General features: G+C 33.3%; 2 protein-coding genes across 3 annotated transcripts in view; one reads left to right on the forward strand and one right to left on the reverse strand.

Moving 5' to 3' along the window:
- Positions 1-14,974, forward strand: part of LOC128987764 (X-linked retinitis pigmentosa GTPase regulator-like) — a 41,882-nt gene extending 26,908 nt beyond the window's left edge. Inside the window, exons 11-15 of the mRNA XM_054408775.1 lie at positions 2,140-2,250; positions 11,524-11,751; positions 12,446-12,572; positions 13,209-13,285; positions 14,008-14,974. Coding sequence (XP_054264750.1) covers positions 2,140-2,250; positions 11,524-11,751; positions 12,446-12,572; positions 13,209-13,285; positions 14,008-14,031 — 567 coding nt within the window. The 3' untranslated portion in view covers positions 14,032-14,974. The remainder of the gene's footprint in view (positions 1-2,139; positions 2,251-11,523; positions 11,752-12,445; positions 12,573-13,208; positions 13,286-14,007) is intronic.
- Positions 14,975-16,275: 1,301 nt separating this feature from the next.
- Positions 16,276-27,855, reverse strand: part of LOC128986657 (HIV Tat-specific factor 1 homolog) — an 89,249-nt gene continuing 77,669 nt past the window's right edge. Inside the window, exons 6-9 of one of the 2 annotated variants that reach the window (XM_054407132.1) lie at positions 18,501-18,670; positions 17,582-17,768; positions 16,946-17,082; positions 16,276-16,749 (exon numbers count right to left, since the gene is read on the reverse strand). In XM_054407132.1, coding sequence (XP_054263107.1) covers positions 16,497-16,749; positions 16,946-17,082; positions 17,582-17,768; positions 18,501-18,670 — 747 coding nt within the window. In that variant the 3' untranslated portion in view covers positions 16,276-16,496. The remainder of the gene's footprint in view (positions 16,750-16,945; positions 17,083-17,581; positions 17,769-18,500; positions 18,671-27,855) is intronic. The other variant, XM_054407131.1, reaches the window with a different exon arrangement.

The raw sequence follows: 27,855 nt of genomic DNA on the forward strand, positions 1-27,855 counted from the left end.
ATGTTGTTAACGTTACATGTTACATGTTTTGTGTTCTGTGTATTTATTTATTTATATATTTGCAAACAGATTAACACCTATAATACAGTTTGATTAGAAGGACAGTTTGAATTAGTTGTAAGTACTACAGTTATTTTCTCAAATGTAAACGTTGGTAGCAGTAAGAATAATTTTTACATACAAACACATCACTATTTTCACTATTTATTTATAAACACTGCACCTTATTGCTTATTAAATTTAATTGATGTCTTACTGTATAATTTTTAGCGTTTTCTGCCTGGACTCCAAAATGTTGTGTGGACTCAATTCTGTATTTGTGTGTGTATGTCTATTATTGGTAACGCATTAATGTCATTACTAGTGTACATGTTGCTCGAAATCGAGAAATTGCAAAGAAGTACAGGAGTTATTTCAAAACGAATAACAGTCATATTTAAAATTAATTTAAAAGAGTCAATTCAAAGATTACCTTACCGGTGTGTAACTCAGACCATGTTTATATTCATTATTATTCGTTTATATTTGTCTGTTCTGTAGCTGCACGATAACGCCTGCACCGCCTCCTGTCTTTTGTTGTCGTCGCGTCGCAGGCATTTAAAAGAGAAAAAAAAACAACAAATAAACAAATTATAACTACATAAAACAACGATAAATGCACAAATTTAAGTTACAATCATGCTAACACGATCCGTAATAGCGACATAAAACAACGATAAATACACAAATTTAAGATAACAACCATACTAATATGATCCGTCTTGGGGGTTATGTTTACACAAACTCAAATAGTAAATAAATGTACTCAATGTGTTTCATTGAATTGAAAAATAAATAACATCAATTAAATTATACAGCTGATCAAAATGTAAACAATTATGTTCTCCATAAGGATAACATGGGAACTATCAAAGCTATTGGGGCAGAGCCCAAGGTACTTTTTCAAAAATGTAAGGCCAGTTTGCAAATCTACGCGACACGCTCTTTCCAATGAGACGTCAATGGATAAAATTGGTTAAGAAATGGCGAAGGAGTTCAACCGACAAAGTTTTATGTAGCGTATTAATTATATAGATTTTTCGTGGAAAAGACGAGAGCACCATTGTTAATAGAAATTTCAACCCGAATAAAGTGTGCAATAGTGAGGTTGAGGTAGTGTTTTAACTACTTTTAACCAGTGTGAAAAGTAACTTTCAATTACAGGCCTACCTTAGGGCTATGCCTCATAAATCTATACTGTAAAGCAATTCCTTTCATCATTAGATATCAAATATGGACTAACACGATCGGGTGACATTTAATTGCGAAGCATTCGTTTTGGCTTTGAAACTGTCAGATATTGTATTTGAGAAGGTTTACCTATATGTATTCCTAAACAATTATAGTTTTGCCATCATATCTGGAAAAATGCACACTAAATATGCAAACCAACTCCTGTTCTGAATATAAGGTTTTAACTTACCATAAGATTCCCGTACGTAGAACGGGCAAACAGCTAGTTGGAAATACAAAAATACATTCTTGGGTAAGTGTAAAACTTGTCAGGGTTATTTCTAAGGTATTGGTAGTGAGTGAAAAAGGTCCCTCTGGCACTTCTATCTCTTAAAAAAAGATGAACCCAGAAACTAAGTTTTTCCTTAGGTTTCTCAATTTCAAAAATATATATGCTAAAGCACCTGCTTTTTCGACACCCATGACTAAACTGTGAGCTTTTCGGCTGCAGCTGCATTGGTGGCTGAGCTGGTGGTTCATGCACATGTTGACCGACCACCGGTGTCGCCACCATGGTGGCCCAGTGTGAATAGGCCCCTATTGTTGAATGTTTAAATGTAATATCTTGCTTGGGACATAAAAACGTAACCTAACCTTCTCAGGTGATATTTTAATAAAACTGAAGTTTAAGGAATGACTTTAAACGAACAATAAATTGGTGTGCCAAGGTTATTCTTGGTTATGTTGAGTGTGATGAATCTCTTTGAGAAATAAAATTATAGTATCGTTCTGTTTCCCAGAGACTTTATATTCTATTTGGAAGAAAACAATTTTCCTATATTTCTTTGTCATGTTTGTAGAAAATGTTGATGTAAACTTGTTTTCACATTTTCATTAAAATTTCAGTCACAATCTTTATGTTTTCAGGTGCGTTGTGGTGGGTGTCATACCATGGTTCTTGCAGCTCCTAGAACTGACGACATTGACGACCATCTTAGCAACGGACACATCAGCAACACTATGTTGCAACCCCCTGAGGTGGGTCATGTTTTCTCAATCCATTTTACATTCCCTGGACTCCTTTACTTAATTAGCGAATTTCCCTATAGGGAAGTAGCTATTACCGTAGGTCTCATGGTAAGACCTAAGCCCGGGACCGATTTACTTTTTCATTTTGATGTCCCCAGAGGCCAAAAACACCATTCGTTCAAATTTTTATATATCTATATATATATATATATATATATATATATATATATACACGGCCGCGCCCGGGAAGCCAGTCACATAAAATATACACTGGAAGTCAGTCAGTTGCACCCCCCAATATATTTCAAGACTATGATATATATATAATATATGTTGGTAAATATCTTAAGCCTAGACATATCTGAACGTATATATCTCTTTTTTTCTTAAAAATACTAAAATATAATTACGTAAAAAATGCTATGCTAATGCAGTCACCACCGCATTTGCATGGGAAAGCCAGTCACGTAAAATTTGTGCTGCTAAGCCAGTCACTATATATTTTACCGCATACCACTGGAATCCAGTCACTGAAAATCCACCCGGGTATCCCGTCACTTCAGTCACTTTCACTCCTGCCCTTCTACTTTGTGATATTTATTTGTTCTACAAGCTTGAAAATCCGCACCTCAAACAAATGGATTATGCTTCAGGCATTGAGCACTCTCATAACCCATCTTTCGCACTTCATTTTAATTAGTTGTCTTCCAGATTACTTAACAATTACTATTCTACAGATTAAATACCTAAATGTCAATGTAATCTTTGGTCGTCTTAATAGTCGTCCTGGCAACTGTGGATACAAATATGTACCGTACTAATTCGCAAGCGCAAGGTGGGAAGTTATTGCTTTATAGTCGCACAATTAGGCCTATTGTTGAGTCCTTGGAGGCAAGCGGCCATCTTGGATGATTTCAAAAAGCTGCAAAATTTATCGTCCAAAAATATTTTTCAAACACCAAAGTGTTTATAATTTAAATAGCTAGTATACTGTGGGATTAGAAATGTTCTTTGTAGTTTTGAATTATTCTCCAAGGGAGTCCATAAAATAAGTTAACGGTCACGGTCATCTTGGAAAAAGGCCAACTAACGCGAAAACAATATCCTGTGTTGCGCGGGCCGTAGCACACAAATAGTTTTCCCGCCTCAAACAATCAAAGGCGTGTGGAACAAGGCAAAATTCTTGTCTCTTTTGTGGCGAGAGGTAGGGGCGAGCCTAACGGGTTCCATTGATGGGCTACCCGGCTACCGACCGACCTGGGGTAGCGACTAGCGAGCCAGTGGATGGTTAAAGGTTCTGCCGGTTATTTCCATCTTATTGCTGGTTCTCGAGCTTTTGAGCTCGTTGTACAGTGAAATATTACTTCCCTATTTTATATAGCCACAATCAAAGCGATTTTTACAAGAAAGAATGAAGATATATACTCAGTGATGTGTGGTTACTTAATTAAATCATGTTCCTTGATTGTTTACCCTTTTGTAAGAGCCAATAATCAATCAACTTATATTTCTTTATTTTTCGATTTATTATCTATATCAATTCAAGAGGTAGCCCTGTACCTGGTTAACAAATATACCGATTACATTTAACGTGTTTTCTTTGAGTTACGCACCATGGGATTCCAAAGTTTCACAATGTTTACATTTTTGAAGAATGTAGATAACAGAATGTTTAACGAAGTCAGCTTTAAATGCTGTCAATAAAGTTCTTTGATTTTGCGGTCCAAAAGGTAGAAACTATTCGAATTGTGAAACTTTTAATTTTTGCTACGAGCCTGTTAATTGGAGATTGTGACTTTCTTAATTTAAGGAAGGAAACGTATTAACATGACGTGTTTGGAGTGGGATTTGAAATATGTGACGTACCAAACTTTTTCTCTTCAAAATCCTCTCCGATGTAAAACACAGGTACGGCAGCTAGGTTTATTAGAATTCAAAAGTTTTTTAATTGTCCTCCAATGTTTAGAAATTATTTTTCGATCAAGTTGTTTAATGAATAAATAATTGTTTTGCCAAATTATGTTTCGAAAACAGGAACTAAAAATAGATCAGGAAATAGATATTTTAGTTCAGAAAACAAAGCCAATCAAATAGGCCTACGTACTTTTTAAATAAAAACACTGGTCAGATGGTTTTTAACTTTGCTTTTTATTTACTTCAATAAATTTCTAATAAAAATCACCACAGGTACTAATCTATATAAATAAAATTAGAGTTTTGTCTGTACATTGCTCAGAATCATCAACTTTTAGATTATTTTTACGTTTTAAACATTCAAGAATCCGAAAAAAGTTTCATCTCAATTCCGTTATTATCTCAATCATCAATTATTATCTCAATTCCGTTGTTGTCTATCTTCCGTCTGTCACGGTCCAAAGGCCATTTTACGCGGCCTTCTCCTGAAAACGAGAGTACCTATCAAGATCCTCGAATCATTTTAATGTATTCACTGGATTGGCGAAAGTGTCTTTAGCTATTAAAATATGGCCTCGCTACTTTGTAAAAAAAACTTACGGACGTTTAAAACCAAATTTTGTGCGATTTTTGTCAAGTTTTCTCACAATGTTTATCACATAATCATCATATGAAATAGCGAACAGCTGTTCGGATCAAGATTATTTTTCTCTAGATGTCACTGATATGTTTACATTGAATATTGTTTACAAATACCGCAATCATTTCAGATCAAGTTTCAAAAGCAAATCCAAACCAAGTTGGATTAAAACCGTTTTTCCTTAATTTAATTAATCGCAAGTGCAATAATGTGTAGGGTAACCGTAAATGAAAATAGAGCTTCTTTGTGTATAGAATTTCTATCGAGTTTTGGGTTTATAACCGGGGAAAAGACTTTGACTCAGTGTTCTATATGCCTGGGAAACTTACATTTTTTACATAAGCGTTACCAATAGCTTACATATAAGGTTTCAACTCGTTGACGGCACTTCAATGGTGGTTGTGTAAAGTGTTTAGAGACAACTGCAGTGGGTGATTGTAACAGAGGTTTACGGATTATGCTCAAATCGTATTTCTAATGTGTCTTCTCAACGCTATGTGCTGCTCGCTGGACCATACGTCCAACAGACCAATTATCCATCTCTTGGGTTCGTAGGCTTAAACAATTATTCATAAGTTGGTAGCACATATAACTCAGTGTTCCGTACGGACAGGCCAAGAGCACCTTTGATAGTGAAATTTCCAACCTGAATGTTTAATGGCGAGGTTGAGGTATAGTATTTTAACTATATATTGTTTGGTTAGTTAGGTAAGGTTAACCTAACCTAACTAACCAAACGATATATGGAATTAAACAATCGAATAATCAATATTACTAATTTAGTTGTTTGTGCCAACAGATATGGAAGTGTACCCCTCATAGATCTATTACGTATTTTTTTTTTACTTGAAACTGTCAGATACTGTATTTGTTTGTATATAATAGTTTGGATAGTATATCTGAAAATATGCAAACCAATAGTTTTTCTTTATTTAGGAAGGTTTCAACTGACCACTAGAGGATCCCCGTGTGTAGAACGGGCACACAGCTAGTAATTAATATTTAATTAATACATCTTATCTTACTAATATTATAAATGTGAAAGTTTGTGTGTTTGTTTGTTTGTTTGAAGTTCAATCACGCATTAACTACTGGCAAAGAAGATATACTGTTTTAAATTTATAAATAATTTGTCATATTGTGCGAATCTCGGTGATTTGAATTTGGTGATTTGCTTTTTTCTGCTGTTTAGGTGCAGTGGTAGAACATTATTATGGATATTGTAGATGTTTTATACTATATTATACCGTAAATTAAAGAAACGACACGACGAGTGTCGTTGTCAATAATGTCGTCTGATTCTGACTGATGTCAGATGTTACACTGAATCGGTCACAGGGATAATAATTAAGTGTAACCTACCACTAGCTTACCTAACTAAGTTTGAGTGTTGCTATTTGCAGTGTGGGATGATTGCACTGGACAGTTTAGCTATCTATTTCAGAAAAATAAAGTTTAAAATAAATCAAATTCTAGGATCTGTTCTTAAGTTGTGGCCGTTTTGAGATGGATGCTTTCAGAGTTCAGTTTAGCCTAGCCTGAACAACTGGATTAGTAGCTTGACTTAGTGGTTCATCCATGTTTAGTTTATAAACACTAATCAATGCCTAATCTAGATTATAGGTGCCTTATTCTACTCTGTTTTAAAACTAATATACATAGGCATAAGCTTTAATTTTTGTATTAAATACTGTGTGCATCATTAAGGTAACTCCGTTAGGTTGCTTTTTATAAATAAATAATTTCATAAATCACTGATACCCTATATCATCTAAGTGTGCTCAGTACATAATGACACTCTCTCAAAAAAGTACTAATCCTAACCCAAAAAAATATAGATAGGTAGCTTTAGGCCTACAGAGGATGAGTGTTTATATTTATATCACTTATATTTATATGTCTGTGGTTAGGTTTTGGTTATGTTTGCCTTAAGATGACTATAAGCTTAGGACTAGATATCAAATAAACTTCCAATTAACTTATAGTGCAGCCTAGCCCTAATTTGTCAGTGTCAATGTAATAGTGCAATATCAAGGACAACCAAACTTGGATATACAACCATGTTTATACCTAAGGTTCCTTTTTGGTACTCACCAACAAGGATCAACCGTAATTATTTTCAGTCAGAAAGTGTCCTGAGTTTCCAGAAAATTGTAACTTATTACATTTTAAAAATTGAGGGTAAATTAAACGTTTCGGTTCTGGTTTTGGAGCGAGTCCAAGTTCTTGCAGTGACTAATACTTCAAAGGAAGGAAGGTGGGAAGATTTTCATACTACTAATAGCCTTCTTTGAATTCAGCGTGAAAAATACTGGGTAATTTCTATAGTTTCGGCCATTTAGGGGAACCAAACAAATTTTTAAAAACTCTTCTATCTCATCATTTCAGTAAACTATGATATTATTATTTGAATAGAAGTTAAATGTCAAGAAAAAAAATACCGCAAATTATTATTTTTGGGATAGCATTACATTGACCAAGGAATACTCTCAAAGTGTAAAGTTTCCCGAACAAAGCTTGGTCCCCAGCTACTTGTCAAACAACGCAATAATGTACGTTATTTCATAAAATTTGTACCTGAGAAATGTACAAATGGAAAATGCATTTCTCGTAAGTGTAAGCAAATCTTAAAATGATAGGATTTGTAATGATACGATCTTAAAACGAGCAATTCAGTATTCTTATTCAAAACACCAAACACCCGCCACTGGATCAAAATATGCCCGCACGGCGCAATCCGGCACGGTGGGAAGCCCCTCTCGTACAATTTAAATTACGTACATAAGCCAAAAATAAAAAAAATATGATTTAGAACATTTCACTTTTTGTATACAGAATCCACTGTTTTTAAACTAACCTGACCAAAAAATAAAATAAAGTAGTAGCCGACAAAAAAAGTTCCGTGGAAATTTGCTATGTCACGTTTCATAAAACATTAAAAATAATCGACTTTATTTGAATATTTAAAATGAAAAGTACCGGGGGACCGAGCCGTGGCTCAGTATGTATATTTCGATTGTAAAAGCAATATAAGGGAAACTCGTGTTTTCTTTATAACTAATTTCGGCTTTTATTGTTTAAGTTTCAGTGGAATTTTAATTTACTATGATGTAACTTTAAATGGACAATGCAACACATTAATTTATTTTAATCTTACACATTTCTGTTATTGTAAATAAATCATAGAAATAAAAAAAAATAAAAGTAGTATTTTTTTAAATACGTTCCTAATAAATGAATTAATATGCGATCACAGGTTAATACAGTAGCAATCAACTACACAGCATTAAAACAGCACAGTGTATGTAAGGGGTGTGATTTATTTCTTGGTACTAAATTAAGTCATTCTTCAAGTATAAGTAAAACTTCAGCATGGGCATACTCTCTAACGTACTATCATATGATGGATTAGCTGAAGGCAGATAAGTCCGATTCAAGCTTATATTGCTTACTATAAAGATTGTTGTAATACAATTAACTTTAACTAGTGGTCGTCCAGTGGTCGAAAACTCGACCAAAAATATGTAATGTACAGGTTTCAAATGATTTAGGCCTAAAACTTTTTTCCCCGTGTGAGTAACTAAGGACTTCTGGATAGTTTAAATATGATATTTATATGTTTCTTACTCAGGAACAATGCCGTTCCGGGACACTATATAAATGGACGTTAACGTGATTATAAATTTGCATTTTACATAGTCAAAATACAATAGGTATTGCGCAACCGTGATATGTTAAGTCATTAACCTTGGTTTACTAATAAAAACTACACCGTATGCTTACTCAAACAAAACAAAACTTGCTTACTGTACAGCAATAAATCACGTAAAGAACAAAACAAAATGAAAATGTAGACTAGAAGACTACTGATACCGTAGTCATCCTAGGCTACTACTACATGATGTTTCAGAACAGAAGTATGGGGATAAAAATATTAAATACCATAAAATCATAGTACTGTACTTAAGTCTTTCTGGTAATAATAACAATGATAAAAATAAGATAAAAATGATGTAAAACACCTCTTATTATTTCTCTTTGTTCTATTCTTTCTTTGGTTTCTCTACATCCCCAAGTTGTCATGGTTACTAATCACCCAACGACCCAACCACAAAATATTGTAGTGTTGTGACAGCAGACAGAAGCAGACGATTGTCAGTATGTCAGTGTCAGTGCAAGATTGTCAGTCTGTAGGTGCGAGCGTATAGGTTGACCTTGACGATACTGATCGATATTTCTCCGTTTTGCTTCCATCTTATTTTTGTTAAATGAACTGTAATATTTCAATAATTGGGAACCTACTGCACATAAAAATTACCGTAAATAGTTAAATATATCGTTCATATCGAAATATAAGACTGAAAAACACAGTTAATAAAACATTTTCTTGGGATTTGTGAGGTTATATAATATATAGGCATCATGATGATGCGACTCCAGTTAAGCGAGGTTCTACTGTATTTGCAAGTTAAAGTTACAAATAGAAAACCCATTATATGGTTTGTATTCAATGACCGATGTATTATACAAAATAAATTATAACTTATTTTGATATTAATCAGCAGCATTTATTACAGCTTGCAGCACTTATTGGTATATATAAATATCCCAGTTACTATTAGTAAAAAAAATAAAACACAAAATTGTGTGGCCATTCAATTTTTATAAACACAGTGTTAAACATTTGACTCTGCAGAATACCGGATGGTAAAGAGTGTTTGGTTTCAAGAAAATAAAATAAAAAATAGTTTAACCTGCTTTACTATTTATTTTGAAAAATAATAGATAGGAAACCATAAGGATAGGTATGGGATTGAACTGAAATAATTGCAGGAAAACTTAAATAGTAAAGTCCACAATCTGTACATTGTTAGAGAGCGAGAGAGAGAGAGAGAGATAGAGAGAGAGATTTGATAAGGAATCTGAAAAGTAAACAAATAATCGTTTCTGGCGTTCGTTATATTGTACCCCCCTCCCCCCCCCCGTATTTGCACTCGTGACCACTTTTTGTTGCTTCCTTATCATTCATCCGTCCCAAAATATAATTCCTGTAATAGTTTGTTTGTAAAATTGAAATTATTATAAAAATATTTTATCTTTCGAGTGTAGTTTCATGGTTATTCTTATCAGATAGAATAATATCGTTGTCATATGTAATAGTTACTCCTTCACGTTACGCAATTGCGTAAAAAACAGTTCCAGTATCTCGGACAAGATTCACGTATATTTCTCGAGATAAAGAAAATCCGTATAGTTCCCGGTCCGTGGAAACACTGTAAATACTAGGATAAAAAATATTGTATAAGGAGAAGTTGACTAAAATTTCAACTGAAGGTAAAAAAAATCAAAATAACTTAAAATATGAGATGATGAACGGGTAGGATCAAGATTCAACCAATTATAATTAATTAATATTCGACGATCCTCATTAGAGGTGCATCATATTTATTTGGAGTATGAACATGTTTAAACATTAACACGTAGTTAATCACTATCCCAACACAAATAGTAACAAGGAGTAAACGAAGGTTACAGACCGCTGGGTTTTACCGCTACAAAGTAGGGTAGGGTGCCGTACTGGCTACACTACTCCACGATAGAACACACGATGAGACAGTCTCCGCATTGGTATTGCAGTTACGCTTATCGACACAGGCAGCAGCACCGGTTTGCTGTTTTCATACGTATAAAGTGCACGGGAAGCCATACCTGACTGGCTTATGGGAGAGCTGACTGGCTTTCGGGCGGGTGACTGCCACACCGAGTAAATTACCAGCGCACTGACTGCCAAACCGGGTGGGCACAAAAGTATATATATATATATGTGTGTGTCCATCCGCACGATAACTTGAGTAATTTTTGTCCGATTTTGATCAAATTTGGTTTGAAGGTGTAAGGCGGGATAAACTTGAATGAGTTCGCGAACCAGCATGATCGGACTATGGGAACGGGGGTTTATGGGGGGTTTTATGGGGTAAAAATAGGTTTTTCCCATTTTTGACCCTAAAAACACAAAATTTCACAATTTCTTTTTAAACCATTTTGTAGAGCTTAAAAAAACAAATAATTTAGTATATTGAAGCATTATTATGCGCCTAATTGTTACGGAGAAAATTCAAAAAAATTGTAATTTTAAAATTCCCATGTTATTCTTATGGAGAATAAGTCAACTGTTGTAGTTTGCTTCTTTATGAACATATTTTGATAAAAGTTGGAAAATACATTAATTTCTTACTAAACCACAGTACCTTTTAATATTCTACATAAAAAAAACTTTTTTACCCTCCCTGTTGCAGCAAACCTAAGTACTCATTAAACTATAATTCTGTTTAAATAGGGAATAAATGTGATATTTTTAAGGAGACATTTTAGTTTAAATCCAATCAGGCAAATGGAAATTCGCTAAGTCTGCAGGTTTGCTGCGGCGGGGGTATTTTACATCCTAGGTTGCTAGACTCTAGTGGGACTGTTTTAACAACTCTTCAGGCTACACCTAGAGGGTTGCGGCATCATGTAGATCAAATCTATTGGTGATTGGCAATATTTGAACATAGGAACTTGGGGACCAGGGTTTGCACCCGTCCTGATTCGGTTGAGACAGTTTTCTAAGGTTGTGGTGGATTTGAGATTTGGTTAATCACTACTAAACTCCTTATTTTCTCAAGAGTTTTTGCAAAAATGTCTGTAAGATTACAGGACGTTTTTAAAATGGTTCTACACATTTGTAGGTAGACATAACGTCTCCTCCGATGAGAGCTCTACCACCACTACAGAGAACACCACACCTCAACTACATCTCAGAGGACAAGGTGTCTAGACAAGGGTCGGCTGGTTTGGTGCCGGAGTTGTCTGTGGAAAATGCATCTGAGAATGGGGAGGTTGTGGACGGAGAAAACGGGGACAATGAGAAACTTTCGATACCAAAGTCCACTCCAGAGACAGTCTCTATCAACGAGGTAAAAAACTGTAATATAATAGCGTTGTCTGTAAATTAAGGTCTCCGTCAAGCTTTTGTCACAATCGAACAAGCTAGTTCAACTCTGTGTTCCTTACTTAATTAGTCAATAATAGTATTCAACACAATAATTTTTTGTGCTGATCTATAGAAGGTGCTAATCTTGAGTAGGTCAGTGTACTTAGTCTAGGGGGTAGTTTGTGAGTTGTAGTGGTGTGGGATCCAGTTTAAGCTGAATCCTAAGCTTTAGGTCCAACGGTATTCATTCACCATTTTGAAATTGGGATTTAGACTCTTTTCCTGAATTCGGATTTTTATCCAATCATTTAAATCTTTCAGGCTAGAGAAAAAAGTTTATTTATTAGAGTATCTTGAGTTTGACTTCTGAGCTCAGTTCAACAAGTAACTGTGAATAAACTCAAAGAATAAATAGAACTCAAGTAACACTATCCTATTTTTTCCGGCGATTTCTTTGGATAAGTTTTGGCCAAATTCTTTAGAAGTGCATCGTTGAAGAGGTTCTTTTAAATTTGTGGCCTTTGGACAAACTAAGACTGGACTATTTCTAAGCCTTGTTCAACAACATTATCACTACAGGAAGTCATTCAAAAATTGTTTTAATTTCTTGGCTGTGTATTTTCAATTTATAAATTAAGAATCGTATTAATTTTTACAAAGTTGTAAATCTTTTTTAGAAAACGTCGGAAGTGATTGAAGAAGATAACAAATCAATAGTGACATTGAAGGAACAGCAGGCTTATGACGAGATGAAGACAAAAACAGTTCAAGCAGTGACTGAAACTTGTGAAATTGCAGTTACTAGTAAGTATCTGTCACTCGTAGCTTGTACAGACTTATCCAATTGTTTGGTTTAGTAAACTGCCTATCGCTTGTGTCAAATTTATCAATCAATATCAAGAAATATAAATAATTTCTTAATAGTTCAAGATGATAAAAATAGCACAAAATTGTGATGAAAGAGGTTTAATGAGTAATAACAGTGGTTACCTTCAGGGATGCTTTGGTCAAAGGGCCCAGTAGTGAAAGTTGTTTTAGGTTTGTATGGGGGTTCAAAGAAGAGAAAACTTCCTGGAAAGGAAAGGGGGGAGGGGGTGCAAATATCTCTTGGACCCGTAGCGTGCCTCACGTAAACCGTAGGCATGGTTACCTTAGCTTCAAATATGAATATTACCATTGACACTGAGAACAATCAAGTCTGGACCCTGTCTTCATTTGAAATTGGGCTGTTAATTAGATGCTTTCTAACATCTTAACGTTAGAACTTAAGAAACCAGTCTTTGGTTACAAATGGTAACTGGGTCTTCTGTATCGTGTGGGATTTATAAATGATGATGCTTTTCACAGAACTATCTGTTTTGTTTGAAACTCAATAATGATTTTGTATTTTATGACCGATTATAAACCTAGAATAACATGCTTATGTTTCTTAATTTACAGAAGCAAAATCTGCTGTTGAAAAAAATATTGCCGGAGAAAATGGATTAGCGAAAAAACTTGCAAGTGCCCACAAAAAGGTAGTATTTGTTTTTTTGTACTTAAGTGTGTCATGCTAAGAGTAGTAAGTGTGTTGAAATACAACGTAAGATGTTTGATATTTTTAGCTTATGTTCTTAGTTTTTGCTATACAATATGGTAACAAGGATTATAATTTTCATACTTAATTAATTTTAATTTACTTACTTATTTAATTTTCTTGACCCACCTATAAAGTAAACAGAGCTTTAGGAGGATCATCCTAGATCGCACACTGACTTTAAAGGTGATTAAAAAAAAAAACAGCAAGGTAAAATCCGTTACATTCATATCTTATACATATTTGCCTCGATTGATTAATTGACATAAAATGAGATTACTAACCTGTCGTCAATCAATCCTATATTTGTGTCGTAATGACTATAGTTTGGGGGTTAAAATAAAACCCCATTTTCAAATCTTCAGTAGTCAAATCGACAAACATATCTTCTTGCACTTGCCGTTGTCAATAATATATTACACATAAACACACACGGAAACATTTAAATTTACAAAATTATGTACAATCGCTCTAGGCTGACCAAGGACAAAACCAGACTGTGTATAATGAAGTGAAGATTTGAACATGGGGTTTTAACCCCAAAACTTTAGTCATCACAACACAAATGGATTCATTGACGTCAGGTTAGTAACCTCATTTTATATTAATGTTTTAGTTATTTTCAATTTCAATTGTTTCATAGTCTATTGTATTTTGTTTCAGTCAAAAATGTGCACAATTTTATGAGCAGCAAATGGATCAGCAATAGACCTGTGATGAGTAGTATAAAGTACTGTACACTATATGGGTGCCTTGCACAAACATATTATCTAGTCATGACTGTTTTAAATCAAAATATTATATTCTATGCTTAGCAGTAAGTGTCCAAGAGATAAAATAGGCGCTTAACTGATGTTCGTATCGGTGTCTAGTCAATTATTTTAATTTAGTGGTTTTCTACGGTTAACAAGTAATGATTTTTTTAAACAATTGTAAGTAACTTATCTACGTTTTAAAATATATTATGCATTCGGTCAATATGTAGTTTTGTAAATGCACAAGTTATATGTGTGGAAATGGTAATTAGTTTTATATCAGACTGGCTTTTAAACAGCTTTTTATAGAGAATTTTACCAGAGTTTGTAGATGTGGAATTCCTGTCAGGGACTGTACGGTATTTTGTGATTCTTACCCGAAATTAAAATGCTTTCTTACTTCAAACTTAAGACTATTTCTCAAAGAAAATGTTGATCTGACTTAAACTAGACAAAAACTTAGTTACATTTAATAATTTCCTATGATGATTATTTTATCAGTGTGCTTAATTTTTTAAAGTGTATATTAGCTATTAGCAGTATTTTATGACGTTTTCATTCTTTGTGAAATCATTTCTGGATTAAGACCTAACTGAATTCATTCTGGTTCATTTTCATGATAATATGTCTTCCCACAAAAATCCGTGGGTATTTTTCATTTCTATGGGTGGTAATTTGTCCTGGATAGTAATTTGACATAAAATTACCTACTGTTGCAATTATTATTTGATGTTAGTCTCTCAAACTCTCAATATGAATGGTTCTTTAAGGTGTATGTAAAGCATTTTACAATAGTAACCTAAACATAAGAATAAGGTTTTGCTAGTCTGATGTGAATAACAGAATGTACAATGCTGTGTTTAGTGCCTACATTGAATAGCAATTTTGTAAATTGTATACAAAATTAATAATAAATTGTATTTGGTGTTTGTATGTTGGCTGTTGTGTTTTGATTAACCCCTCAACTGTATGGAGTTGTCTCTTTGTCAGTGAAAGAAATATTGAGTAGAGAAACAAATTGTTTGGGAAAAGTTATCTAAAAGCTGTAAAATACAGAGTTTGCAAAACAATTTTTTCACAACGGCTAGAGTTTTGTAGAAACGCTAACAGTGAAATCAGCTGATTTAGCGGGAATGATTAAAGCAGAGTACTCTGTTATGTGTACTGTTTACAATAATTGTGGCAACATGATCATTTTTATGCAGCAGCAGAAAAAACACATTTTTTTAACACATTGAACATACAAGGTGTTTTTAAAATTATCATCCGATTTTAGGTTTATAATTTCAATACTAATGACCATATGGACATGAGGTTAGTTTTATGTTAAGGGGATAGCTAATAGTTTTTACATACCATTTACAGGTGCTCAATATGGCCCCCTTTAGATGCACAGCATAATGTCTAGGTGATGCTCAAATTTGTCCCACACCTCAGCTAGCATGTCTTGAGTAATCGATTCCATGCGGATTCTAATGCGGTACTTCAATTCAACCAATGTTGTTTGAAAACCAGGGATATAAACAGTGTCTTTTAGAAACCCCCACGAAAAGTCACAAACAGTAAGTTCCTTGGAGGTCAGTGATGTAACGTGGAATCGTTATGTCCAGTACACCCGATTCATTTTTGAGGAAGCGTACCATTTAAAAACTGTCTCTCGTGAAGATTTCAGTTCGGTGGATCATCGTCCTGGTATGAATTTATTAGAATCTGTTTCCAACTGAGGGAAGAGATAGTTTCCTGACATTTTTAAATATGTTATTCCCGTAACAGTGTTCTCAGAAAAAGGAACCACAAATGTAATTCTGTGAGACTGCACAAAAAATATTAACCTTTGGGGAATACTCATGCTGTACAATTTGGTGTTGCTGCTCGGTCCACCATGAAACAAAGTGAAACTTCAGAGCTTCCTCTTTCCAACTGTATATTGTTTGATAAATAGCTTTAATTTTTCTATATCGGATGAGTCTTTTTCAAACGGCCTGTACACACTGAGAATCTATGGTGTTAGTTTTGCTAGCTTTGGGGCTTCATGCTGAGTGTTGTTTAGTTTCAGTTCATTGCTTTTCTGTCTTCATATTTGTATATTGTTTTGTGTAGTTAGCGTGAAAAAAACTACAAAATTGTTATGTTAGGTTTAGGTAAGTACGTTCAGTAGCTAAATGCTGGGGTTGAGATATAACAGTCACTTGAAACCAGGAGGAGTTTTCTTACCTACAAATTTGTTGTGTAGTTAGAAATACTCTCAATAGGAAAGTCCATATTTTACCTTCAAATTAAAATGTTTACACAATTCACAAAGCTGATTCTTGGTTAGTCTCAATTTCATAACTATGGGAAAGGTACAAAGTATCGAATTTATAAAAAAATTAAAATTGTATTATTATATTACAAGTATTAATTATTTACTTCTTCATCTGTGTCATATTCACTTCCTACACTACTCTTTGTATCTGCATCTGAATCTTCTTGTACAACATTTGAGTCTTTCTTTTCAGTTTCAATCTCATTGTCTGCATCTTTAACCTCAATATCTTTGGTCATTTCTTTATTTTCTTTCTCTTTTGCTTCTTTCTCTTCTTCTTCTGCCAGTAAGAATTTTTCCCACTTTGCTCGCCTCGCCTGTATTTCTTCGTCTGTTTCGGTGATTCTGTCAACATAACAAAAAACATTGGTGTTAAGTTACATGTAAGGAACTCACTTATTTGTATAAAAACTAAACCATCGTGAGAAAAAGCCAAAGAAAGCTGTTTAAAAACAAAATACCAATTTTGCGCCGAATAACAAGTATCCAAATTAAGTTCTAATAATTGGATACTTAGAAAGATATAAAAATTAAAACTTACTTGTATTTTGTGTGGCCGTCCCATAATTCAGCAGTTATTTTTCTTTGGCCAAACCACCTTCCGTTTAGTAACTGAATACAAGCATCAGCTGCCTCAAACTCTTTAAAGCTTATTTGGGCTACGCCTTCAGGATGTCTCTGAAAAAATTATAAATTTTATTGAAGAAGTATAAACACTTACCCATTGCTGTCTACCCATTGCTGTCTACCCATTGCAGAGTGTAAGGAAATAGGAGGGATTAGACTTACCTTAATGAGAACGAGTAATCCTCTCATTGGACTGAAATTGATGTGTTTTAACAGAACCAAAAGGTGTGTACCAACAATTGAACAGCTGTGAATTTCAAAAGAATATTTAGGATTCGGAAAAGAACAGTGAGGTAAAAGGAGAGTGTATGTGTCGACGAATACAATAGTATCGGATTTCTTATTACGATCAGAAAAGTTTTGCGGAAAGAGGTAGGTTTTGTGGCTTCTTTAATAAAGTGTGATTTTCAGAAGCAGTGAATATAAGTACCATATAGGCCCAGCCTCAAGTAATGTGTAAAACGGTTCTGTGCAAGAATCTAGTGTCCTAGGACGTGAAAGATAGGACAAAAATTGATGAAAAACTAATACATTGTGTTGAAGTACTCACGTCAAAAACGACAACTTTCTTGACAGCGCCACACTTTAAACACTCCTCCCTCAGATCTTGTTGGTATTCAAGTATCAACTTGACATCTCTATCAAACATTTCAGGTTCAAACAGGTTCTTGACTATCACAATCTTCTCGTGTTTGGCTCGTTCTCCCCTCAACTTATCTGGCATCCAAGCAAACAGTCTAGACATAACATAAACTATGTTACAATTGGTAATAGAAGAGATACAAAACCAATTTGATGCTCTAAAATTTGTTGTAAGTTCTACAACCAAAATTAATTATGGTTTTTTAAAATACTCTTCCTCTCTGTCTCTAGAAACTTAAATATTCGCTTGTCCCAGAACTCCCCAAAGCTTATGGTTCAATGGTGTCGGTTCAATTATCAACGAGCCATCAGCAACTTAACCGTAATAGTTTTGACTATTGAAAAAACTAGATATTCCATCCACATTTCGCCAGTTTTTATGTAAAAATGGAATTAGTTGCCCCACTGACAGATTGCACTGATGTAAATTACCCATTTCTGTTGAATATTTGGACTTTTTAACCAAGTCAAACTGTTAGGACGACAATATAGCATCTTTAATGTCACATCAACTATCCCATTGACAGAAATATTAGATAGAAAATAGAATGTTAGACACTAGCACAACCTATGTCTGGCTCATGGAACTACGTTATTTTTAAGAAAGAAAAAAAATTATGGCATCTGGTTGATATAGAAAGTAAGACTACTAATAGCATTAGCTTGCTTTGTAATAACCTCATTCAACTAGTTGAAACAAATCCATGGTTGTTTCACATTGATTGGAAGTCAACTTCAGTGTCTAAGAGTGAATTGTAAGAAAAAAACCCTGCCAAAAGTATACAATTTCAAGACAATTCTAAACCTAGGCAGAATCAGTTACTTACTTCTCCTGTATCTTCTTCAGTTTCTCCTTATCCTTCTTCCGCTTCTTCTTAGGCTTGAGTGTCGGGTCGTACTGTCCCTTCATGGTGAACTTTGCCCTCTCCACTGAGATGCAGTGACCTCTGACATCAGAGCCATCCAACAGCTTCAGGGCCAACTCCACTGACTCTTTCTGCATCAAAATGTGTAAAATGAAATTCTTGATATTAGTAACTAATCATGAATAAAGGGCCATGGTCTTTTTAGTAACTAATTTATATATTAAAGGTAAGTAGTGGAGAACTACCGGTTTTACCCCACTTGGGGCACGTTTTCCCATAAGAAATAACATGGGATCATTTTTTGGCCACTAAAACCAAAAATCCTGATCTTTGCCTAAATATCCCTATATAATTGTCAAACCTTATTTCTTACTTATTTCCCATAAATATATTCGATATTAAGCTAAAAAAGCTATTTCTTATATTTATTGACCCTTACAAGTGTAAATGTAGAGTAGTGGCGAACCCAGAAAGAGTCCTCACTTTAGGCACGTTTTCCCCATAAGAATAACATGGTGGGCGTTTTTTGGCCACCAATCCTAAAAATCCTGCCCACGGCCTATACTCCTATATTAATGTTCAATACCATTGTACAACTTCATTACTATTTCAAATCCACATCCATTCACAAGTATATTCTCAAAATCATCAACTTGACAGTGCGAGGTTTGTACGCGAACTCGGGCGCGCTCCCGGCTCATGGCGCGCTCCTGGTCGTGCTCCCGACCTACGGTCAGGCTTCTCGTCTCTACTGGTCTAGTCCTGGGTGGGTGACCTCCTGTTGAAGTAATTCTTAATTTCTAATCTAATTTTTTTAAATTTTAAAAATTTTGAAATTTTCGAAAATTCTATAAATAGAAGTGACATTCGGGTGATATTTCATTCTGGACCATGAGGCCCACCTGTCAACACTGCTCCATGTTGCTCTCCACCAAAAGTAACCTTATTCGCCACTACAAGGTAATTCATCAAATGAAGGTGAAACTGTGCAAGGTTTGCAATTTAATCTGTGATAATAATGTGGCTTTAAAATCACATATATTACAAAATCATAAGACTTGTAATTTCTGTAAAACGAATGTTGTTGGACATTTTAAAAGACACAGCAATTCTTGCATCAAATGTCCATATACAATGATTAAATTTGTTGGTGAATCGATTAGAGCTGACCTTAAAAATACTCTTCAGTCTTGTCCTCTTCCGATAAAATGGACGTTAGTTAGGAGAATCAAATTTATAAAATATTCAATGGATCAAAATGGAAAATTAGTCAATGAAAAAGAATGTATTGCAGATTTTAGAAGCCTTACTACCTTAACTATTGAGAAGAGAGATTTAAAGCCTCAAATTGAAAATGCACTTTTAAAGATTGACGCTTCCATACACAAATATCAAGCCCAAGGCAGTGGATGGATATATGACCATACTAAATATTGGCAGCTGCATGTTTACAAGTATAAGCCCCTAACTCCAAAGTCATATATCCCTACACCAAAAAGTATTCAATCAAAACATGCAGTTTTAAATATTAAAAATGCTGACAATAAATGCTTCCTTTGGTCGATTTTAGCAGCTTTACATCCAAGGAACTCTAATGAACATGCTGAAAGGGTTTCTAATTATGTACCCTATGAAAGTCAGTTGAATATGACAAACATAAAGTATCCTGTGAAAATATCTGATATAGATAAATTTGAAACACAGAATGATATAAGTATTAATGTATTTGGGGTTGAATATGATAAATTTATATATCCATTAAGAACAACCAAACTAAATAGTAATAATCATGTAGATCTATTGTTATTACAAGAAGGTCGTAAATCACATTACTGTTTAATTCGTGATTTTGATAAGTTAATGTTCCACTCTACAAAAGATGACCATAAAAAGCATTTTTGTAAGTTGTGTTTGCAACATTTTTACACTAATGATATATTAGAACATCATGCAACATATTGTAAAAACTTTGACGCCCAACGAGTGGAAATGTCTAAACAAGATACATTACAATTTAAAAATTATAAATATCAACTTAAAGCCCCATTTGTAATTTATGCTGATTTTGAGTGCTTTATAAACTCTAATATACATACTCCATCTGGATTTGCATTTGTTGTAGTGAAAGAGTCTAAGATTATTTCTGAAGAGTTGTACAGTGGTGAAAATGTTATGGATGTGTTTTTCAAAAGATTATTTGAGACTTATGATTATATTAAAAGTCAAATGGCGATATATATTCCCCTGGTAATGACTCCAGAGCAAGAGGCGTCTTTCCAAAACTCAACGCATTGTCACATTTGTGAAAAGCCCCTATATTTTGATAGGGTGAGAGATCATTGTCATTCATCTGGCCAATACCGTGGAGCTACCCATAATGATTGTAATTTAAACTATAAAGTAACAAAGAAAATACCAATATTCTTCCATAACTTGAAAAATTATGATGGACATTTAATAATGCAACACTTGGGAAAATATGCAAAGTTAGATCGTAAATTAAATTGCATAGCCAAGGATATGGAAAAGTACATTTCATTCTCTATTGATGATTTAGTATTTTTAGATTCCTATAACTTTTTGTCCCTTCCATTATACAAATTAGCTTCCAATTTAAATACATTTAGATTCATAGACAATCCACTACTACAACGTAAAGGCGTATTTCCATATGAATATATGACGGGACCAGATAAGTTCGCAGAGTCTCTACCTCCAATTGAAAAATGTTATAGTACTTTAACTAAAGAACATATCTCTCCCATTGAATATGAACATGCTAAAAATGTCTGGACCCATTTTAATATAAACAATTTACAAGAATATCATGATTTATATCTTAAAACAGATGTATTGCTACTGGCTGATGTCTTTGAGACATTTAGAGACCTGTGTTTAAAAGATTACAAACTTGACCCCGTACATATGTATTCACTTCCAGGACTAACATGGGAAGCCTGTCTTAGAATGACTGGTATAAAATTACAATTATTTCAAGATATTGACATGCATTTGTTCATAGAAAGTGCAATCAGAGGAGGAGTCAGTATGATTTCCACACGTTACGCTAAAGCCAATAATAGATATATGGGCAAACATTATGATCCCAATCAAGAAAGTGTATATTTAATATATTTAGATTGTAACTCGCTATACTCCACAGCTATGTGTGAGACACTACCCGTGGATGGATTTCGTTGGACAAATGAGATAGACTACAAATACAATCAAAATGATGAGTTTGGATATATTTTAGAAGTTGATTTAAAATATGATAAAAGCTTACATGATTTACATAATGACTATCCATTAGCACCTGAGAAAATGAATGGCAAATTAATACCTAATTTAAATGACAAAACTAAATATATTTTACATTATAAAGCATTACAAAAATATGAGGAATTGGGTTTGGTTGCTACAAAATACCATAGAATTTTAAAATTTAGACAATCAAAATGGCTTGCACCCTATATTAATTTTAATATTGAAAAACGAAAATGTGCTAAAAATGATTTCGAAAAAGACTTTTACAAATTGTTAAATAATAGTCTCTTTGGTCGGACAATTATGAATCAACGAAAGTTTCGTGATATATATCTCAAGGATGAGTCATTATTAACAAAATATGTCACTAATCCAAGGTTTGATTGTAGCAAAAAGTTTGATAACAATTTACATGCCATACATTTAAATAAATTAGTTGTAAAGTTTAATAAACCAATATATTTGGGAATGACCATTTTAGATATTAGTAAAGTAATAATGTATGATTTCCACTATAATTATATGTCAAAATTTAAGAATAAAAGATTTCTAATGACTGATACAGATTCTTTAATGTATTCTATAGTTACAGAGGACTTTTACAAGGAAATAGAATGTGACTTGCACTATTTTGATACCTCTGGATATAGTAAAGACCATTTCTTATACTCTGATAAAAATAAAAAAGTCACTGGCAAGTTTAAAGATGAATTAGATGGTCATATTATGTATGAATATTGTGGTTTAAGACCAAAGTTATATTCTTATATTCCTCTAAAATGGTTATATGAAGAAGACAAGCAAGCTTTAGAGGTCAAAAAAGCTAAAGGAGCTGATGGTGCCACAGTTAAACATCTCCTTAGACATCAACATTATTTAAACTGTCTTGCAACTGGTCAAGACTACTATGAGAATGTGACAAGAATTAAATCTACAAATCATCACCTTCAAACCTTGACCATGAATAAGAAAGTACTATCCTTTGACGATGACAAGAGGTTTATTCTAGAAGATGGCATCAACACCCTTGCTCTTGGTCATTATAAAATTGATCAAACATAAATCTATATTTGCCATTATTCTTCGACCTTTCTTTGTCTATTACGAAAAAGCCATATTTAGTTTTATCCCAACATTGGTGGCAGAGATTTCTAAATTGGTTAAATGAAAAATCATTACCAACATGATTGTTATATACATGTTTTAAATTTAAATCATCTTGTTTGAATAATATTATGAAATTTACATTATCACGTAAATGTTTATGTACTTTGCTGTAAGATTGACACAAGTAAAAACAGTTAATATTTTTATGTCGACCCATTGAGAAAAATTGTGTAATATTTGGACTATTTATGTCATCAAATACAACAACTGACTGTGATTTTACGTCATTTGGTGTGATTTCACAGTCAGTAAACGTGTGTAATTTCACTTCGTCACACAAATTAAATATTTCAATTATTTTTTTATATTTTTCTTGTTCTAACGATTTAGATATTAAATATAAGTTTGTAAATTTTAATCCTTCCTTTCTTACAATTAAATTGTAAATTACAACCGTCTTTCCACTTCCACTTGGACCACAAATAACACATCGAATATTGGTAGGAAATAGACCCAACTTCTTTGGTATATTTTCCTTAGTATGTACTATTTTAAATTTATGTTTTTGTTGAATAAAAGACATTTTCTATATAATAAAAATGGTAAAAAATGATAATAAGAAAACATGTAAAAAGGGCAAAGGTTTATTCCTAAAGCCTTACAGGGGTCGAGGGTTATTGAATACTCTTATAAATAACCTTCCATTCCCACTTCACATACCATCATATCGGTACTGTGGACCTGGAACGAATGTACGTGAGAATTTAGCTAAAAATGTACCTCCAAAAAATAAACTAGACTCTTATTGTAAAGAGCATGACATATTCTACATGAATAATCCCGATACCGCTGCTCGGAACAAAGCAGACATGAGATTAGCAGACTTAGCTTGGACTAGAGTAACGGCGAATGACGCAAATCTTGCTGAAAGAGCTGCTGCTTACGCCGTGACAAATTTAATGAAGGCAAAAGCAAAAATGGGAATGGGATTAAAATTTAATAAAAAAGATGGACAACTACCAGCTGTTAGAGGCCGCAAAAGACGTGCCTCACTTCCGGGGGGTGTACCTAAAAAACGAGCTAAAAAATCTAAAACCAAGAGTAAAAGAGTGCGGAATAGTTAATTTAGACAGTTCATCTGGCACACATTGGACAGCATATCGTAAAAATAAAGAAATTGTAATTTATTTTGACCCATTTGGAATCCAACCTCCAAAAGAAGTAATTAAATATTTTGAGGGATATAAAATCTACTATACAACTGATCAAATACAAGATTTAAATAGTTCCCTTTGTGGAATTTTATGTTTATCATTTATATATTCTTTATAAAAATGGATTCATTTACTATAACATTTTCGGGTACAGAGCCAGAGCTAAAGTCAGTGTTCTTTCCTCCCATAGAATTAAATGATGATTATGTAATTGGATTAGTAGATTTTCAAAGTTATAATTCTATATTTAATGTAAAAAAACCACTTAATACTTTAACATATTACAAAGTAGAGAAAAAAACATTACCAAAGGGAGAGATCTTAGTTGATGATTTAAACCAGTTATTAGATGGTAAACTTAAAGTTATAATACATAAAAATGGAGAAGCATTAATTAATACTAAAGTCAAACTTTTATTCAAAGGGCTTATTCCAAAATTAAATCAACTTAAAGGCAACAAATTAACCATTGGAGAAGGTGATGATGTTTTCTATTATGACCACAAAGCTCCAGTTACAATAGAAATTTCTGAAGGAACATATGAGGTGGTTGAGCTTGCAAAGGAAATTCAAAAGCAAATCCCAGACTTTTTCCTTACAGCTAATAATAAAACTATGAAAGCGACATTACTTTCTAACCACGTGTTTGATTTTACAAAACCATGTTTAGGGTCTGTTTTATTGGGATTTAAAGGTGTTTCTACTCCTGGTGTTCAGTTTGAATCTACAAATAAAATAAACATTAATAATGTAAATGTGATTAGAGTAAAATGTAATATTGCAAACGGGTCCTATTTAAACGGAAAAAAATCACACACCATACATAGCTTTTATCCAGAAGCTCCTCCTGGCTACAAAATTATCGAAGTTCCAAGAAATATTATATATTTTCCTGTAAATAAGAGAAGTTTAGATGTTGTCAGTATTACATTTGCCGATCAACACGACAAGGCAATTGACTTTAACGGAGAAGAAACTACAATTACTTGTCATATAAAAAAGATATGAGAATTTATAAGAATTTATCTATAAGTGTACAAAATGCTAGGTTCCTAAAATCAATAGGACTAAAGTTAAAATTTTCTATTAATAAAAATGGAAGATTTTCTAGACGTTACAGGGAAATCCCAATTCGACGATAGTGTGTTTAAAATTACAAATCACTCCTATGTTCCCCACAATACTTTAGCAATAAATAATTCTGATGAAATTCGAATATGTATTAATAATCAAGATTTGCTAACTCTGCCATGTAGGAGTTATCTGTATATTAAGGGAGAAATTGAAAATCATGATAAAGGTCATTTTATAAATAATGCATTTGCGTTCTTATTTGATGAAATTAGATACGAAGTTGCAGGTAAGGAAATAGACATTGTAAGAAACCCAGGAATTTTTAGTCTTATGAAAATATTGAGCTCTTACAATAAAACAACTAAATTGACAAATGTAGCATTTGATTCAGACACGAATTTAAAAGAGTTCCATAAAGGTGGCAAGTTTAGTACATGTTTGCCATTAGAGCTGTTAATGGGTGTATTCGAGGATTTTAATAAGGTATTAGTAAATGTCAAACAAGAATTGGTGTTGAAAAGATCCAAAAATGATTTGAATTGTATATTAACAACCGCTAAAGCTCCAGCCAGTGGCACTGCTGATTTGATTCCTAAAATTACACTTAACTCAATTCAATGGGTGATGCCACATGTGATACCATCAGATGGAGAGAAGTTACAATTACAAAAGATGTTATTGCAAAATAAAAATTTGCAAATTGCATTTAGAAGCTTAGAGCTGCATGAACTTCCATCATATCCCAATACCACAAGACATACATGGTCAGTAAAGACGTCTTCAAGTTTGGAGAAGCCTAGGTATATTATATTTGGTTTCCAAACAGCTAGGGATAATAGTGCACGAAAAATAACTGATGAATTTGATCACTGTAAATTAAAAAATCTCAAAGTATTTTTAAACTCTGAATATTATCCTTATAGTGATTTAAATCTCGACTTTGAAAATGGAGATGTCTCTAAAGCTTATGAGATGTTTATGAGGTTTAGAGAGACTTACTATAATACTATCCCAGATCCTATGATTAGTAGGGCTGAGTTTATGAAGAAATATCCACTAATTGTAATAGACTGTTCTAGACAGAATGAAACAGTAAAGGAAGGAATTGTTGATATTAAATTAGAGATTGAAACTGCAGAAAATGTACCAGCAAATACATCTGCATATTGTTTGATAATACATGATAAAGTGTTTGAGTACAATCCTTTGTCAAATGAGATAAATAAAATGTAAATAAAAGATGAAAAACATTCAACAAGAATTGGTTGACTCTGCAAATCAAATACGAGAGAAATATAGAGCTTTAAAACGTGGCAAGTTTCTAGAGGCTGAAGAGAGGTTCCAAACATTCCAACCTTTAATAGAGCCATTACAAGAATTAAAGAAAATCACATCAGAGAGGCCTCGAATGGAGATACTCCCAATGACTCCATCTAGAATATCAATGATACCAAGATTACAACCATTACAACCATTACAACCATCCACCCCACAGAAATTAGATTTTGGTCTTTTAGCATCAGACTATTTAGGAAATTACCTCAGTAAAAGTAGTATGACAGACACTACATATGGTATTAGACGAGAAGCAAATAAATTTTTTATTGGAAATAAGGAAGTTGATATTGGCAATGATGATGTTACAGTTGCAAATAAAACCTACAAGGGGACAAAAGGTTTATGGGAATTGTTAACATTAAAAGAACCTGAGAACTATACTCAGGCTGATTTGCAAAATTATAAAGAGATTTTGGAAGCTACAAATGGACATTTAAAGAGTTACAAAGATGGTGCACCAATTTCAAGTAATAGACATACTAAATATCTTAATATAATTAAACCTCTATTTAAATCTGTTGGTGAAGGTTTGAGACAAGTGACTGGTAATAAAATAGACTATATTTATTGGGATGATCCTAATGAGCTTGTAGATAGGTTAAGACTTCTTTGGCTAAGTCGCCAAGCCGGTAACTCAGGAGTGGATAATGAAATAGATTCCATTATTGAGGAATTGAGAGAAAGTGGAATTATTTATTAAATAAAAATATGTTTATTGATAAATTTTATCGTTTATATAATCCATATAATAAGCCTGCAGAACCCAGGGCTAGTAGTGAACCTACTTTAAATTTACAAGACGATAGTTGGAATGGTTTAAACCGTAAAATTGGTAATGTTAAAGATGGGGAGTTTGTAGATGATGTATCAACTTTGAGACAGACATTAACTAGAAAAGGTGATGTCTTTTTACAAGGTAAAACTAAATATGAGTTTTTAGAATCTAAGAATAAAATTGGAATGCTAAAAAACAGAAAATTACTAATGTGGAAAAGGGTGAAAGTTTAGATGATGTGCCCACTTTACAACAGACTTTAATACGAACAGATGGTGGTACATTTGTACAAGACAATAATAATTATGAATTTTTAGAATCAGAGAATGGTGTTTGGAATGCTAAGAAACGGAAAATTACTAATGTAGAAAAGGGTGAAAGTTTAAATGATGTGCCCACTTTACAACAGACTTTAATACGAAAAGAAGATGGTAAATTTGTACAAGATGATAATAATTATGAATTTTTAGAATCAGAGAATGGTGTTTGGAATGCTAAGAAACAGAAACTTAGCAATTTGATAGAAGGTACAGATAGTAAA

The sequence above is a fragment of the Macrosteles quadrilineatus genome, unplaced genomic scaffold (assembly GCF_028750875.1).
Source record: "Macrosteles quadrilineatus isolate MER2022 unplaced genomic scaffold, UCM_ALF_1.0 Scaffold_2__2_contigs__length_208266976, whole genome shotgun sequence".
Classification (NCBI taxonomy): Eukaryota; Metazoa; Arthropoda; class Insecta; order Hemiptera; family Cicadellidae; genus Macrosteles; species Macrosteles quadrilineatus.